General features: G+C 42.0%; 1 protein-coding gene across 1 annotated transcript in view; it reads left to right on the forward strand.

The window, feature by feature from the left end:
* The window catches only part of LOC105931190 (cadherin-18), a 238,375-nt gene that overhangs the window by 38,828 nt on the left and 181,443 nt on the right, over positions 1-18,104 (forward strand). Inside the window, exon 2 of the mRNA XM_021320146.2 lies at positions 10,278-10,821. Coding sequence (XP_021175821.2) covers positions 10,591-10,821 — 231 coding nt within the window. The 5' untranslated portion in view covers positions 10,278-10,590. The remainder of the gene's footprint in view (positions 1-10,277; positions 10,822-18,104) is intronic.

An 18,104-nucleotide genomic window follows, 5' to 3' on the forward strand; every position in this document is an offset into this window, starting at 1 on the left:
TATATATATATATATATATATATATAAAAAAAACAAGAGCTCATCTTCATCTCACACCAGTGGTGGTGAAGTCTTGCACCAGGTCGGTGCGAGTTATTTTACTCTGATGCATGAAGTGTGGGCCGTTCCCCTCAGGACCAAGAGGACTGTCTGGCAGCCTTTTCTGCTGGGGACCTCTGTGTCTCCCCCTCCTCTGCAAATTGGATGCTGATGGCTAAACCAGACATGGATGCATCTCTACAACCTTCTTCCACACTGGTTAGACATGGCACAGTTCTGCAGTTTCAACTATGCTCTGCTTACTGCCCTCCACTATGGTCCAGAGTAGTGGGAAGGTAAAACGGTTTCCCTTCATGGACAGGCGACAAAAACAGAGTCAAACACGGTTTTACTTTTGTTTTAAAACAATAAAAACAATAAATGATTACCTTTTTTTAGCATCTTAGCTTTTTAGTAAATATTACAGTTAGCATTACTAACTGAAGACAAAAGTTCTCTGTGTCGCCTTGAGGATTTAGACACTTATCTCAAACAAGGCACGCTCCATGGCAGACAGAGGTTAAAGCACTAACGGATGTTATCTGATTTAGCCCCTCTTTAAATAGAGTTTATAAGCTGTGATGAAATTATTGTTGCTTTTTAATGGAGTTATGCTTTTTTTCCCTCTTTGACTTCATTTCAAATCAACTCACTGGTACTGAAAATGAGTAACATTTGGATTTTTCTTTTAGTAACGCCTTCGTCACTGAAGAGTGTGGTTGATTCTTAGATGTTGAGCGCAGATATAAGTTCTTGTCTAGCCCTCCACAGGTTGGGGCCAGGAAAAGCTGACAATTCAGCTGGTAATTGTATTTTGTTGCGTCTTTGCTGAAGATATTTGAAAATCATTTGTAAAACACAAAGCAAATTAGCATCGACCTTGCTTTGACCTGTTATGTGTAAGATAAACTGATTCATCTTGGGCTGTGCCAAATGATAACTCATACATAATTAATAAACTGTTTTTTTATTATTATCATTGAAGACATGATAATAATATCATGCTGCTTTGTTTGTGAGAACAATCAATTATGATGTTACCAACCCGACCCATTTGTTCTAAACTGAAAAGCAACAACTGTAGTGGAGCACAATTTAAAAGTTAGATTATAAACTTAACCTGCGTTTAGTGAAGCTGCGGCAGACACCAACCCGGTTTTCAAATTAAATTACACGAGCATGCAAATGTACCGCCTGTTGTATCTTTCTTCCACATAAAAAAAAAACAAACAAAAAAATCTCTGAAGCTCCTGTGCGACCCCCATCTTGTTTAACTTTGCGAACACTGTGCATAAACACGGCACAAGCGGGGGCCCCCGTTCGAAACAATATCATCATCGTCATCAGGAAAGCGAGAAATTATTTTTGTTGATAGAGCCAGATGCTGTTGATTTCACGGCTCCCTGAAATGTATTTTGCTGCGAATCAGCATGATAATCAGACAATTAGGAGACTGATTGAAGAGAGCCCCAGGAGGCTAAAGTGAAACCATTGGAAAAGATATTCTTGTTGTTACTCACTGAGGTGCCACAAATGTCTCAACAAGTCTTTGTGGGAAAATGTTCTTTAGATTGTTTAACAAACGTTCACGCCGGATGAAAAAAAAGAAAAGCTAAAAGTCTTTTGAAACTCCTCAAAACGGCTACTTCGGTAGTCTCGTGGCTTTTGATATCATTTTTCCAGCTAAAAGAATAAATCAGGATTTGGGTCGTATTGTTAACTACGCAGATGGGAACCGTCTCCCAGATTACACGTTTAGTGTGCGGCAGAGTATTTATCCTCAACGGCTTTAATCCAAGTTGATGTGGAGCAGACTTTGTGCTCTGTCGCTGCTCTTCCTATAAGGCATTGCCGAACCTTTAGTCATCCGGGCCAGCGACGATGAGTTCATCCAGCTCAGCTGTATCATTTGCGCGTAGGTATTTGAAACATTTGGATTAGTCAAACGGTTCTAAGCATAACCTAATCCACGTAGTATTGTCCAACATATTTATTTTCTTTGAAAAATAATTTTAAGGATTATTCTTCAAAGTTTGTAACAATCAAAAGTTACATTATGGCCCCTTTGCAGCGTTTTCCTCTAATCTCGTCGCATGTATTAAAAGAGATGGAGTGCGCGAGAAACTTTGAAGTCTTCCAGCTCCAGTATCCTGTTAAATATCAAATACATGCATTTGTCGCCTCCATAATCCCCTTAAAGCTGCAACTGTGTGCTCTCAGCTTCAAGAGGGCTATTTAAAACTGCGGTACATCCTATTAATAATACAAGGCATAAACACCTTTGTACTTTTATTTCCACAAAGCATTGACTAAAATTTTTATTTTGTAATGAAGGCGGTGTGTGTTATTGTCACTTTTTTTCATTGTATTAATGTTATCAATCAAAGCTGAACCCCCTCTAGGTAAATCCCCTTACAAGAAGTAAAAAAAGTTTAAATACTAAAGACATTTCTTCCTATGTACAGTTTTATTGGGGCTTTTTTTATATAATCTAGGGTGACCATTTAGGAAAAAAATATGTTTATAACAATTAAAATAAGATGGCTGCACAATGTTAGAGAAAACTGAAGCTAAGAAACAAAGGAAAGTTGTCAATAAACTGTGAAATTGGGGACTGAAGGAAAGGGTGACTGAACAGTATCTACAAACAAGCAAACATCATGCTTTTTTATAGACTAACACAACTAATGTTAGTTGTGGCAATGTTGCAAAGGAGCACTAAAGTAAAATTATACAGCTGAAATCCAAATCTCTGTTTGTCGTTCCTGTTTACGGGCAATCTCACATTAGCAAAGCAGCATAGCTGGCTTCTACAGGAAGATGAAAAAAAAACTTAGCATTCTAAAATTTCCATTATACCTTCCTTTAAAGGGCCTGGATTGGGCATGGATCAAATTATTCATATTTACCTCTATTTAGCCAAAAAATATGACTATACAGCTAAGAAAAATATGTTAGCCATAAAACAGGTATTGAAAAAAGAGGCGGCACAGCTAGAAAATACTTCTTCTTTCTTCTTCTTCTAAAGAAATATGTTAGCTATTACATTATTAGGTGGATGTTCATAATATGAACTAAGTAAAGGGAACTGATCATTGGTGTAAGAAACAAGGGTTTGAGGATAAAGTCCTTTAGTTGTGGGTACTGAAGGATACAGCAAGTCAGAAGCAGTTGTAGGTAATCACGATATCTTTTGAGATTCCTAAACATTATATTTTTAGGTCTGTTGCAGAGAAAGTGGAAATACAAATACCAGCTAAAACCAAATCTCTAATTATTTTCCTGTTTATGGGAAACTTAGCATTAGCATTGTAAGAGAGGTATTTGTTACAGGAATTTCAAAATGTGTATTTTGAATTCCCATACTTTCCCATATTTATAAATAGTCCATGATGTTTTTGAGATTTTGCAATTGTTTCAGCTGGGAATAGTAGTGAATAATAGTGAAGTCGAAGGAAAGGTTGGCTGTCTGTGACCCTTTTTACGCTGATACCCTGAAGCTGAAGTTGCTTTCTGAAGTCACCAGAGCACTGTTCATGAAAATGACTCCTGGATCAGTGCTTCTGTGTTTTTCTTTGTTGTTGTTGTTTTTTTTTTATATGGTTTGTGTTCTCAAAACCCAAGTCGGGGGTTACAAAGGGGAGTTTTCCTCTCCGCTGTTGCTACATGCATGCTTTTTATGCAAGCAATGCAAGCGACTGTCCACTGTGGTTACGTTCTCATCCTGTCATGTTCCGGCCTGGCTGACTCAGCTCTACGCAATTAGGGTCATCAGCTGCACCTGCGCTCCCCTGGCTCAGCACAATCTCCTGTTCCTCTGCCTTCATATACTGACCTTCCAAAGTCAACCAGTGCCAGATTATTTGAAAGCCAAGTGTGAGTAGTTGTCGAGTGTTTCTTGCCTGCCATGCCACATTTTTTCTCTGGATTTTCTTGCCTCGTCTTGCCCATGTTGGACACCTCATAGGCTTATCTGTTTTTCTGGACACTGACCTGGACTTTCCATGCCAGATGCCCTTCCTGACACAACCGAGACTCGAACCCAGGTCCTTCGTATCAAAGATGTGGACATTGCTCACTTTACCACGCAACTTCCGGTGAACTTCCGGCGGCGCCCCTGGCGGCAGCAGCCGAACACAGCTCTGTACCAACTCGCGGACTTTTTGCATAAAAATGCATAAAAATGCCGCCAAACTCGCTGGAAACCACTCATCTACCCAGCCGATCAGTACTTGACCGCGAGCGCCTGTTGGAGTTGCGATCAAGTTGTGTTTTTGGACTTTTAAATACCACGCTCGTCTGCTTACGTGACTGTGGCGTCCTACGGAGATCAGCCCCGGAGGCCTGTGAAGCGGCGGCCTCGACGAGCAGCTCACGCCGGAGGAGAGCGACGCGGAAGCGGTGTAGCCGGCTGAAGAAGCGCGGGTGCCGAGGAGGTTTAGCAGCGAGGCTAAAGGCTAACCCATTCAGACCGCCGCTACCATCCATCTGGCTTTCCAACGTTCGCTCACTGGACAACAAAATGGACCATTTACAACTCGAGCTCTCTACAAAGAGAGAGTTCAGGGACTGCTGCGCTCTCATTCTGACCGAGACATGGCTTTCATCATCAATCCCAGACAACGCCGTTAGCCTGGAGGGGCTAGCTACTTTCCGCGCCGACAGGCAGACAGAACTCTGCGGTAAGACCCGAGGGGGCGGACTCTGCGTTTACATCAATAACACCTGGTGTAAAAATGCTAGATTAGTCACAAGTTTCTGCTCTCCGGACATTGAGCTTATGATTATTAGCTGCAGACCTTTTTATCTGCCTAGAGAGTTCACTGTTGTTATCATCGCAGCGGTTTACGTCCCTCCCAGCGCTGATACTAAAGAGGCTATGACTGTTCTCTATCGGACTATCTCTGAGCTGCAATCTGCACACACAGAGGGTGTTTTCATCATTGCTGGGGATTTTAACCAGGCAAATATGAAAACTGTTCTCCCTCATTTTTACCAACACGTGGATTTTGCAACTCGGGGAGAGAACACTCTAGACCTAGTTTACACAAACATAAAAGGAGCATTCAGAGCAGCCCCCCGCCCCCACCTGGGCTCTTCAGACCACCTTTCTGTGATGCTAATTCCTGCATACAGGCCCCTGCTGATCAGAGCAAAACCTACAGCGAGGCAGGTGAGGGTGTGGACTGAAGGAGCAATGGAGGCGCTCCAGGACTGTTTTGAGTGCTCTGACTGGAACATGTTCAAAGCTGCAGCAACTTATGAGGACAAGATCAACATTGATGAGTACGCCATGACCGTGTCAGCCTACATCAACAAATGCATTGAGGACGTCAGCACCACCAAGACCATCATCACCCGAGCCAACCAACGACCCTGGATTACTGCGGAGGTCCGTCAAGCGCTAAAAGCTCGGAACTCAGCCTTCAAGTCTGGTGACAAGGAGGCTCTGAGGACAGCGAGAGCCAACCTGAACCGTGCCATCAGGCTTGCAAAGCGGAACCACAGCCAGAAAATCCAGGAGCTTTTCCACGATGCCAGCAACACCAGGAGCATGTGGAAAGGCATCCGGGCGATCACTGAATACAACACGCCCTCCCCCCCGGTGGGTGAAGTTGATGCTGACTTCCTCAATGGACTAAATAACTTCTTTGGGAGGTTTGAGGCACTAAACAGCACTCCAGCAGTGAAAGCTGTTCCCCATCAGGAAGAGGAGGTCCTCTGCCTTGACACTGCCGACGTGTTGAAGACTCTGAGGAGAGTCAACCCGCGGAAGGCCCCAGGTCCCGACAACATACCTGGGCGGGTGCTCAAGGAGTGTGCAGGTCAGCTGGCTGGTGTCCTCACAGACATTTTTAACACCTCGCTGGACCAAGCCACAGTGCCAGCATGCTTCAAGTCTGCCTCCATCATTCCGGTGCCAAAGAAACCTCAAGTCACCTGTTTCAACGACTACCGGCCTGTTGCACTGACTCCCATCATGATGAAGTGCTTTGAAAGGCTGGTAAAGGAACACATCGTCTCCAGTCTCCCCCCAACACTCGACCCGTTCCAGTTTGCCTACCGACGGAACCGCTCCACTGAGGACGCCATCTCCTCTGCTCTTCACCTGAGCCTGGCACACCTGGAGGAGAAGAACACGCACGTGCGGATGCTGTTCCTGGACTTCAGTTCAGCGTTCAACACCATCATCCCACAGCATCTGGTGGGAAAACTGGAGCATCTGGGCTTCAGCACACCCCTTCGCAACTGGCTGCTGGACTTCCTAACCAACAGACCTCAATCAGTCCGGGTCGGACAGAACACCTCTGATGTCATCACCCTCAGCACGGGCTCCCCTCAGGGCTGCGTCCTGAGCCCCCTGCTGTTCACTCTGATGACACACGACTGCGTCCCCAGGTTCACCACCAATCACATCGTGAAGTTTGCGGACGACACAACGGTGGTGGGCCTGATCAGAGACGACAACGACCAGGACTACAGAGAGGAGGTGGAGCAGCTGGTGGACTGGTGCAGAGACAACAGCCTGATCCTGAACGTGGAGAAGACGAAGGAGATCATCGTCGACTTCAGGAAGAACCGGCCTCACCATGCTCCACTGCTCATCAACAGCTCAGCTGTGGAGGTGGTCAGCAGCACCAAGTTCCTGGGGGTGCACATCACGGACAACCTCAGCTGGACTATGAACACCATGTCACTGGTGAAGAGGGCACAGAAGCGACTGTACTTTCTGCGAAGGATGAGGAGAGCCCGCCTGCCCCCGCCCATCCTCACGACTTTCTACAGAAGCACCATAGAGAGTATCCTGACCAGCTGTCTCTCTGTGTGGTGTGGAGGCTGCAGTGCCTCCGACTGGAAGAACGTGAGGAGAGTCGTGAGGACAGCAGAAGGGATCATCGGGGCTCCTCTTCCCTCCATAAAAGACATTTCATCGCAGCGCGGTGTGTCTCGAGCCCGTAAAATCATCAGGGACCCCTCACACCCCCACCATAGACTATTCTCCCTGCTGCCCTCTGGAAAGAGGTTCCGCAGCATCCGTTGCAGGTCCACCAGGTTCTGCAAAAGCTTTTTCCCTGCTGCCATCAGACTGTTGAACTGCTGAAGTATAAAAACGGACTGTGTACCACACTCGACCCGCTAATTTGCACATTTGCATGTATCCTTCAATATCGCTGCTGCACTTTTTCCGGAAACGTACTGCAAAACTGTTTACAATGCAACTGTCTATTGTTAAATCACTGCTGCACCTTACTGCATAATTGTTTACATTGCTTACATTGTTTTTACATTTCAATCTGCCTACTGCTCACTGCTGCACTTTATCCGAAAGTTAATTGAAAGTTATCCTGTATTTGACTGTGATTTACCACTGCATTTTTCTTATCCTGTACTGTAAATTCACTGCAAGGTATCCTGTAGAGTTACTGCAATCTTTCTGAGCTGTATGAAAAAACAAAATTTCGTTCTGTATGCACTCTGTGCTACAAAATGACAATAAAGAAAGTCTAAGTCTAAGTCTAAGTCTAACATGATCGAAGTTTTTCCAACTGTGAGCCATATCCTGCCACTGTTTGTAGGGTGACACGTCTGTGAACATCTGGAGTATCGGCATGAAGGGATAGCAAGCTCGTTCTGCTAATGTTTATACCCTACAATAAGCTAACATTAATGCTAATATATTCATACCAATTTTTGCTGACATGAACTGTGTATTAAACTACAAGGTTTACCCAGCAGATTAATCACTGTAGGTAGAGCAGTTTCTCTGTTCCCCTGCCATGGCTGTCACATAATCCTTTGGATAAGACTCTGTCAGCGATCCTCTTTTGTGTTTATGTTCTTTTTTTATGAAACTTCAAAAGCTCTGCTCTACCACCGTTTTACCACCGCTATGAGGAGCAAGCTGAGAGCTAATAGTTTGTAGTTGGGGTGTCTCTAAGTGTTTTTAAATCCCATTAATTATATATTTCTTCTCTCTTAAGCCTCCTTTTTTTTTGTTTTTTTGTTTATTTTATTTTTACTAAAACTATGTGGAATCCATTGGGTTAAAATGTTCACAAATTGGTGTTAGAAACTACACATTGCTGTGAAGACGGTATGGGAATTCAAAGACCAGTTTGGATTCAGGACTCAGATGTCTATTTGTTTGTTTGTTTTTGTTGTAGTTTTGCCAAAGAAATCTCCAGCCTCATTTATTATTAAATGGTTAACAATCAACAGTTGTTTTGCTGCTGTGCACAGTATTTTTTACCTTACACAGAAAATAAGGTTTTAGAAAAAGCTTACCAAATACACGCTTTAATCTTGCATTAAGTAGCCAGGCGTTTTCTCTCATTTTTTTCCCATCTAAACTGTCCTTTTTTTTTCTGGTATTGCTTCGATTTGTAGGACACTACAGAAAAGCAAGGTCAAACGATTCATTCTTCTTTACAATAAACAGTCTGATTTCATGCTTCAGCAACACCAGCATAGCATGCCTTTAAAATCCACTCCAAGACTAGACAATTTACTCACTAATACTTTCTGGAGCACCCATATTGCATATTCTTTGCAATGGTGGACAGAGCTTGTCTTGAATGGTTACCAAGAGAAAATTTCAATTGGTCTTGTCATTATTCTTTAGAAATTTCAGTACAACGTTTTTTGTTTGTAAAAGCCCTCTTTTTCATTTGAAAAGCGGCTTCTCTCTTACATTTGAGAGACCTGATCCATGTCCTCATCATAGTAAAAGGGATATTTGAACCACACATGCCTTTAAAAGTACTCACACTCGTTGAACCATTTTGCCACATTTTGTCAAACCCCTTAACACATGTTAATGGACAGACCACTGTCCAGTCTGTCATCCAAAAATAGAAATAGTGCGGCACAACTGTGAACAAATCAAAATACGACTCCACCTAAACTAAAAGACTGGGCAAGTGGGAGTGGGGGCTTAGTAGTAAGAGCTGGGCACTTGCGCTCTCGGAAAGCTGCAAGTTCCCTGGTTGGAACCCCATTGACTGCCCCTCTGGCTCCCTGTGTAAGACCCTTAGCCCAAGAATGCTCCCCAGGCACTGCACAGGGCCATCCCACTGGTCCCTAAGGGAGGGCTTGATTGCACAGCACAAACTTCATCAGGAATGTGCAATAAAGTTGCAATGACAAACAACAATGACTTTTATTATCATGTAGGGCATTAATCAGAGAAACAGACAAGAGGCTTTTGGTCAGTCTGGATGAGCTGCAGAGCTCCACAGCTCAGGTGGGAGGATCCTCCACCCGAACAACTATTAGCCCCGGACACTGCATCACATCTTAAAACTCCAGCAGCAGGCGAGTGATTGAGGATGGTGTTTATCGTTGTGCTGTGATTCCCGACCTTTAGTGTCCAGAGTCATCATGTCATGGTCTATGCTAAAGTATTTTCACGTGTTATAACGGCCAGTCAAAGTCATTAGCTGAATCCACTGCCAAACCTGAGGTCAGACGTTTTACCCACCGGCACCACTCGATTTGTCTGAGCCTGAGCTATTCTGCAAAGAATAAAAGATTTCAGATGTGTGAAGCTGGCACAGACTTATCCCAAAACAGTGTATTTTTCAGACAGTAGAGCCTCTACAAAGTGTTCACTCAGAGGGTTTCAGTACAGGTGCAAGCCAATCTTTTGAATCCTTATTTGTAAAAGAAAACCTTAATAACCATCAGCATTTTACCTTCACTCACTACCTTATGGGGGTATTTCATATAAATTCCTACTGAAATACTTTGAAACAGCCAGTGTTATATTCAATATTATTCACTGTCCATCAGCAACACACTGATCTTCGTCATGTGGCTCAGTCATGTTAAGACATCCGCATCAAAGCCTCGTTGGGTTATTTTTAATAAAGTCAAGTCAGGCTTTGAGGCACAGGCCAAATGCTTCATGGCTGTGATTCATGACGTCAACATCATCGGGCGATATCAGTCACCAAGCAGCCCTCTGCTATTAGAAAGGTTGCCTCAGCCTATACTGTCAATGTTACTCTTTAAGTCTAAAGAGATTTCCGTCATGTCCATAGTGAGACAAACGGCGGAGATAATGCGGCAGGATTTCTCGTTCCCTTTTGTGCCTTCTCACAGTCACACACTTTGACGTGTGCATCCTCGTCTGTAAGGATTTATGAGCTGGAATTTAATTGGAGGAATTAGCGGACATTTAGACCCCAATATCCATCAAGTTAATCTGTTTCTCTTTCCTCTCTTTTCTCTTCCAGGACATCCAGAATGGCACCCTGGAGTAACCTCTACACTTAGGAGAACTACTCAGAAGTTGGCATCCATTTGAAAACCAAATCAGAGTCGGGGAAATTCCATAATGTAAATATACCTTGGCTTTTCCTAATCCTTGGCTTTGGACCATGAACCTTAGAGGATCCCCTTGGAAGATCATCTATTTAGTTTGGATTTAAAGCGCCGGTTTCTCTGGACCACTGCAGCAGTGGCTGTTGGAGGCGGCTGCCGCGGCAGTGGTGGGAGGGCCTTGCCGCCTTGGAGTAAAGGAATACAGTTAAAAACCGCCACACCACCATGAGGATACCCACCACCTCTTGCCTCTGTCCCTTCTTGGTTTGCCTTTGCTTCATCCAGAGGTGCTCTGGGGCGGGCCACCACGTTCCTACCAAAGTGCCCTCCAAGAACCAGACCAAACTGGCCAACGGGGAGACAGAGGTGCACCACAGACCCAAGCGTGGCTGGATCTGGAACCAATTCTTTGTTTTAGAAGAACACATAGGACCAGATGCGCAGTATGTGGGAAAGGTAGGATATTTACTGAACAGATTCAAAGTGTAAAAATTGATCATTTCCATTCCAAGGAACTTGTTTGTTTTTGTTTTGAACAGCTTACATGGCATTTTTCTCGCTCCTCTTGTTTATTGAGAAATGGGTTACAAACGGAACAATCTGTTATGCCCTTACAGATCATCATTTCAGCATCATACAAGCTTTTTTTATCTTCTGATGTGGAAATTTGCCGCATGTGTGTGTGTATTCCATTCAGTTCAAATTCAAAAAGTACTTTATTAATCCCAAGGGAAAATTAATCCTGATGTAGCTCAAAGGGGTTTCTTATAGGTGTGTGTGTGTGTGTGTGTGTGTGTGAGAGAGTGTGTGTGTAAGATTTAAAACGTTGCTTTTGCAACATGTCGAGAAAACATTTTATCATGAGTTCTTAAGAAGCCCCTGCCAGTGTGCGCTGCAAAAACGGAACTAAAAATAAGTAATATCTTCTTAAAATGAGTGTATCTGTCCTTGATTTGAGCGGGTAAACAAGATTATCTGCTAATGGAATACGATTTTTGCACTTAAAATAGGAACAATCCATCTCCATCATCCTATTTCAAAGGCAAGATGTCAAATTATCTTATTTTAGGGGTCAAAATACTCATTCCATTGGCAGATAATCTTATTTAGCTGCTCAAATTTAGGACAAAAACACACATTTTAAGAACATTTTACTTATTTTTAGGTCTGTTTTTGCAATGTGTCTGTCACTTTGTAAACCCAGTTATACGAAGTACAGTAATGCTGACAATGAGAAAAGTTTTCCTTATCAAGCTCCTTTTCAGCCAAAATGCTGAATCAGGACCATGTAATCAAAGCTGCTTCTTCTACAGTGCCTAACAAAAGCATAAACAGCACTCAAAGCTACAGCTGGTCTCTTTCTTAAATTTTTTTTTTTTTTACAGATTATCTGTGAGAAAAAAAAAAAAATCAAGCTCCTCTGGCTCCTCCCAGTGGTCCTACCTCCATTTGCGAAAACACACTGCTCCCAGTCAGAAACAACCAATCAGAGCCAGGAGGAATGTCTTGGCATTGTCAATCACTCGCTCATGTATGCGCAGCTAGCACTCCTCCCTCCACGTGTACCATCGTTCAAGCTCAAAATCGGCAGTGTGCTGCAGCTGTAAAGGGAAATGGCAGAGAAACAACCTAACGTCACAGGAAAAGTCACAATTTCACGAGTGGCACCTGCATAGAAAAAGAAGACAGGTAAACAAACTGATGACCAAAAGCAGGAAAAAAAGAAAGAATTGGACAGAGCCCGAAATAAAATGAAGGTAAAAATCAGAGCAGCACGGCAGGCTCTGCTGTGGGGGGCGGAGCTGTGGAGGGAGGGCTGCAGCGCAGCAGAGAGAAAGGGGGAGGGCCCTAAGGGGTGTGGTTTTCCAAATGTTCAGGCTACCTCTCATCCCCTACTGCAGCAAACTAGGTTGCTTTATTTCTTGTTATTACCAAACAAACAAACAAAAATAAACCAAACCCCAATAGATTTTTACAAGAATTGCATATGACCGATGAGCAAAGCAAAAGATAATTGTTAAGATGAAGGAAAGGGATTAATAGTATGGTGTGTTAATAATGATGTTTCATGTTTTCCATCACACGTGGCATTTTGCATGTCAGCCCGAGATCAACCTACAGACAGGTGGATAGGACTGCATGGTATTAAACAATCCTACACTGCTGACATAACTGGTAAATATTAAGATGATATTGTCAGCTAACCTCCCCTGACATTATGGCATGACCTACCTACACATCTTGGCAACCAAGATCTTGACTTTCCAGTGTGGGCATCTACGCTGTCCATTCAGCTGGGTGAATATACTTGGCATATTATTATTATTATTATTGTTATTATTTACCTTCACAATTATGCACCGATTTGAAATGGTGTTCCGAACCAAAATCCCAATGAAATACACTATCATTTGTAGTTGTAAAATGTTAAAGGTCACGGGACAAGAATTTTTGCGAGGCACTGTCCTTAGACCTTGACAATCATTTTAAGAGTGACTTATACCCCTCTGAGTCCAAAAAATGACGAGTACTAAGACTGCTTCCTGCCGGTGCGTGGTACAGTGAAGACCAGTTATTGGCTGTTGGTTGTGACTTTTCTGTTAGCTTCACAATAAGCCACAGGGAGCCGGGTAAATCCTCCGCTTGCAGATTGCCTACCCCTTATCTCCTGGAATGTGAAAATGTGGTTCTCTGCTGCAGTGATCATTATTCTAGGCACTCAGGCACAGACTAATCCTCAACTGCACTCAGAGAAAAAAAAAAAAGAAAAGAAAAAAATAGAATGAGAAGCGCTCAACGCTTCTCTGGCGACACATATGTCTGTATTTCAACTATCATTTGACAGCGAAAAGAGAGAGGGAGAGAGAAGAGGAGAAGGAGAAGATGATACGCTTGGACAAGGGCCGGGGAAAGGAACAGCAAACATCACTTTGCGCTTCAGATGTGTGCTTATTGAATCAACCTGGGATTTAATCGCATATCGCCTCATCGGGCTGACAGGGAAATGCTGTTTACTGTTGGAACATGGATAATCTGCCATTGTTTGATGCAAAAAAAAAAAAAAAAACAACAACCAGGAAATCTTCCATGCCAAAAAGACAACAACTGAGCACGCATTGTGTCCTCAGTAAAAGCAACAACAGGGATGTCTGCAGCATATTCATGCAGTGCCAGCTTAGCGATGCCCTGACTGCATAAATATGTGATTATTTATACATTAAATTGTTGGGCTGCTTTGAACTTCATTATGTCTGCTTTGCTGGTTGTTTTGTGCTGGTGCTGCAACTTACCTCAAGGGTTCTGTTGTTCCAAGCGTGCGATGCGCGCGTGTGGCTGGGCGCGTGCGATTGGGTGCTGCTGATGACAGCAAAATAAACATAAACAGCTAATCCTGGATGATAATAAAGCACTGAGAAGAAATATAAACATTATTAGGGAATCAATTTGACATGCATGTTTAAAGAGACAAGGTCTCCAGATGGCAAGCACAAAGAAACATTTAATTATGTGGGTTGGGATTGGTGTGCAGTGTCCTAATGTGTCCAGGAGACAGAATGACCCTTAATTAGATGAAAACAGCAGAGAGGGAGGTGCAGGATTAATACACTCCACATGCCCTGCACTGTCTTTTTTTTTTTTCTTCTCCGTCTCTTTGCTTGATTAAAAACTCTGGACATTAGCGAGCGGCAAATGAAAGGCTCGACTGCAGGGAATTGCAAACAGGCTTTTTGACGATAATTGGATAATCAAAAGTTGGACAGTATGAAACAAGAAGTTTGGTGATAATATGTAAAAAACAAAACAAACAAAAGGGGCAGGGATCCCGAGTCATAAAGGGAAAACAATTGCATTATAGCACATGAACTGGAAGTTGGAAATATGAGGTGCAACACGCTCCATATTTATTGAGGAAAATAAATATTGGGGAAAATAAATATGGAGCCATTCCTTTCTTATTGTATTTAAGCCTTGAACCAACAATGTTTTAATTTCTGCAGAGTTTTTAAGGATATGATTATTTGTTTTTCCTGTGTATGTTGGATGAACAACAGATGCCTGATTAATAAACACATCACTTCAGTTATCTAACTTACTGAAAAGATATAAGTATGGACTAGTTTTCCTATCTTCTGATTTGACAGGACACCCTTTTATTTAAGCGGTATTAAAACAGGTGTAGCTATTTGATTTAATACGGTTGTTAAAAATACAGTTCATAACCACATTTCTAGCTTTCTTGCATGTTCTTTGGTCTTCATCTAGTTAAGTGTTGACCTCTAACGTTCATTCTTAGAAGCAAAAACAGTGACTTTTTTCACATTAAAGTAGCACCGTGTAACTTTATCCACTAGGGGCACTAGATCTGGAACTTTCAGATTTGGTGCCCCTGACGGCCACTGGTAGCACTGCACTGTCGCAAAATTAAACAGTCTGCTTCCATGTTTTGGAATCTGATAGCAGACCAGCTTGGACCAGCACATTGAGAAGTCGTTGAGTTACTTGCAAGTTATAGGTGAGTTTGTGAGAGGGGCAGCCCACACACAGAGCATCGATACCCGCCAAGTGCTGTATATAGACCTGAAAAACCATTTAATATATCTCAAATTAAGCAAATTCTTAGGTCAAAACTTATACGGTGTTGCTTTAGTCTGGAGGAAGTTCTGACCCATTCACTCACCAATATAATGAACACACTGGCTCAGTAACTGTAGAGGAGTTTGGTCATGGGTAGACCCAGAAATGTAAAGTTTTGTGTCTTTAGTTTTGTAAAACAGACATTGTAATACTTCATAATCTGGAATGCTAGAAGAATTTACATGTTGAATTAAATTGGCCTAAGGTTGGAGCCTTAAGGAACTCCACATGTGATTGCTCGCCCAGTGTTTTTGCGTGGTCTCCTGGGTAAGAGCCAAAATGAAGCTCAGAGATCCATGAATACCAACACAGAAGCTTTAGGTCTGTTGTTGTTAAGACTTAGGTCATTCAAAACTCTTGCCAATGTATATTCAATGCTGTGGCAGGGTTAAAACCTGACCAACAAACAAACAAGAGGAAATTTGTTTAGTAATTTCCAAGAAATTTTGCCAATAATGTTATTTTAGACACTCATTGTTCAAACATTTGGTTAAACCTTTGAGCTCTGCAGCTTTCAAGTCCAGTGGGAAATCACCCAAGTCAAGAGAAGACTTTACTACTTTCAATATCACATTTTGTTTTGGAGATCTGGTGACCACAAGATGCTGCTTTTTGCTTATCTATAGTAAATTTTGAAGCTCTCCTTTTACTTTCATTATCACCCTCACTATCTGTAGTGGCATGATAAACTTATCCAAACCTGTTTGTGACAGTTCCATTTAATTAAAACTTATTATTATTATTATTATGGCTGTAAATATGGCTGCATTTAAGCAAGCAGCTATTTTCCTGTCACCATTTCATAGTTTTTCTGTACTTGAGTATCCTGCTTTCTACTCTTTCCCCTTTTGAAGAGTGGATTAAAGATGTGTCACATCATATTTACTCCATGAGCAAAGACTTTGTGGATTACCACCTAAAGGTTTATACACATTCTCAGGTACATAAAATGACCAAGATGTTTTCAGTAGCATTCATTTTAAAGAAATTAAGTGTGCTATGGTTGGGTTGATTTTATAAAACTGGTAAAATTTTCTTGCTAAGCTTGGATATTTTCTCTGAATAACCGTTAAAAAGTTCCTTTATGTGGACGTAATCCTACGGCAGCAAAAAGACAGATTTATTTTAAAGCTTTCTACATGTGATTAGAAGGGGTCTCAAGCGTGCCGTATTAGGTGCACCTTTTCCCAATACTCTCGCACAAACAAAAATACAGAATAAGTTTTTGAAACAAGTGAAGCGGCCAGTCTGTCAAGAACACTTTAATCCCCCTTAGGCTTCTCCTAATCCCTTGTGACACCTTTCTGGTGGGCTGACGCATTGGGGAAATGACAGCTTCGTGCATGAGTGAGACGCAAATGCAAGTGAGGACAGGACTTGTCCAGATACCAGACAGCAGACAGCCCATTCTCCCAATGGGAAGTGTGAATGCCTCCGTGTCAATCAGCCCCGCGTGCCGCTTTGAAGTAGTCAGAGAACAGATTGCAAGGTAATTTTTGATGATGCAAACCCGAGCCCTGAAAGGCGGTGCGCTGCAGTGAAGCGTCTGTTATGAAGTAGCTGGATGAGGTAGAGTGGAGAAAGGGAACTTGGCTCCTGGGCAGAAAACATTGAGATATCGCTGGATATCTTTCTGCTTCTAAAGAAGACAGCACATAATATGATGTGTGACAGAATGGGTGCCTTGGCTCGGACTGGGAGTAATACCCCTTGTCTTATGTTGTGTTCTTTTGCAGAACAAACTTGCGGCTTTGAAGAAAGGTGCCTAAATGTTTTATTCAAGCGTCTGAAAATGGGGTTGTGCCGTGACAGAATCAGGCAACAGTCTTGTGTGTCGTGAACGCTCAACAATGAGAAGGAAAAGGCAAAGGAACGTTCTCAACATCATAAAGTTTTTCTGTTATGACTTGCCATGCATGCAACAAGTTCCTGCAAATTGAACTGTTTTAAAGTGTGACGTAAAATAACAAGGAACACAATATTATTAAGCTTATAATACATAAAAGTTTCTAATGACTCAAAGACATGAGAATCAAAATGAGTATTGTCTGAAGGTTAAAATGTGAAAGATAACATTAAAAATAACCACTCAATAGAAAACTATTTGCAACCAACATTTTTCTGCTGTTCTTTTGCTTTTTGGTCTCAGAACGACAAACACATTCTAAAATCAGACAAAGAAAAAATATAGACAAAATTACTGTCCACAGACAAAACACAGCGTTCGTTTAATTCAGTTCAATTAAATTTTATTTTTATAGCTCCAATTCCTGATACATGTCATCTCAAGGCACTTTACAAAGTCAAATTCAATCAAATCATACTGAGGAATAAAACTAAACAGAAAGACTAACCTGGCCTTACATGGACAAATAATTATGCTTTTGGGTTAATTCACCAATTAATTATGATTAATCACATTTTTAAGAGCTGTGTCCAGTTTAGCTTTCACCTAATTTCTGCCTTAGTTGTGGAATCAAGAATTAACTTAAACAGAACCTGACAGCATAAAAAGCAATACATCATGGCTCTTATACTTTTCACAACACTACATAGGTTTGTGTTTATCCACGGCAGTTACGCAACAGACTTTTATCTAATAGCATCAATGAGTCCAAAAGACCTTTGCTGAAAGTAATAAAGTCCAAGGGACTATTTTAGAACCAGTTTGTGTGCATTTCTGGCACAGTAAATGAAATGAAATGGGTTTAAAATGTCCTTTGCTTTCAGCACAGTAGCTGAATCAGCAATTGCAGTTTTTCAGAACTAACAAAAAACCTCTTAATCTTTCTATAAGATGTTGAGACTAGAGTGAAACAGCAACTATGATCCACGAGTAAAACCTTTTATATCTTCAAAAAGCAAAATGTGGTCAATATAAAGTAGAAGACAGGGACGCCTTGCAGAAGAAATATGTAGAAACCAGGAAGTTCAAGACTTTATAGGATATATGCGAGAGTAAAATCTGGACATAACTTTCATATAAATCGAAATATTCCAAGAAGATGACGTGCAAGCTGTAAAGCAATAAATGGCCTGACTGATTAAAATCTAAGGGGGTCCTAGCATTCTGTTTATGTTTTCAAGGGTACCTAAGCTGTGGA

This window comes from Fundulus heteroclitus, chromosome 21 (genome assembly GCF_011125445.2).
Source record: "Fundulus heteroclitus isolate FHET01 chromosome 21, MU-UCD_Fhet_4.1, whole genome shotgun sequence".
NCBI classification, from domain to species: domain Eukaryota; kingdom Metazoa; phylum Chordata; class Actinopteri; order Cyprinodontiformes; family Fundulidae; genus Fundulus; species Fundulus heteroclitus.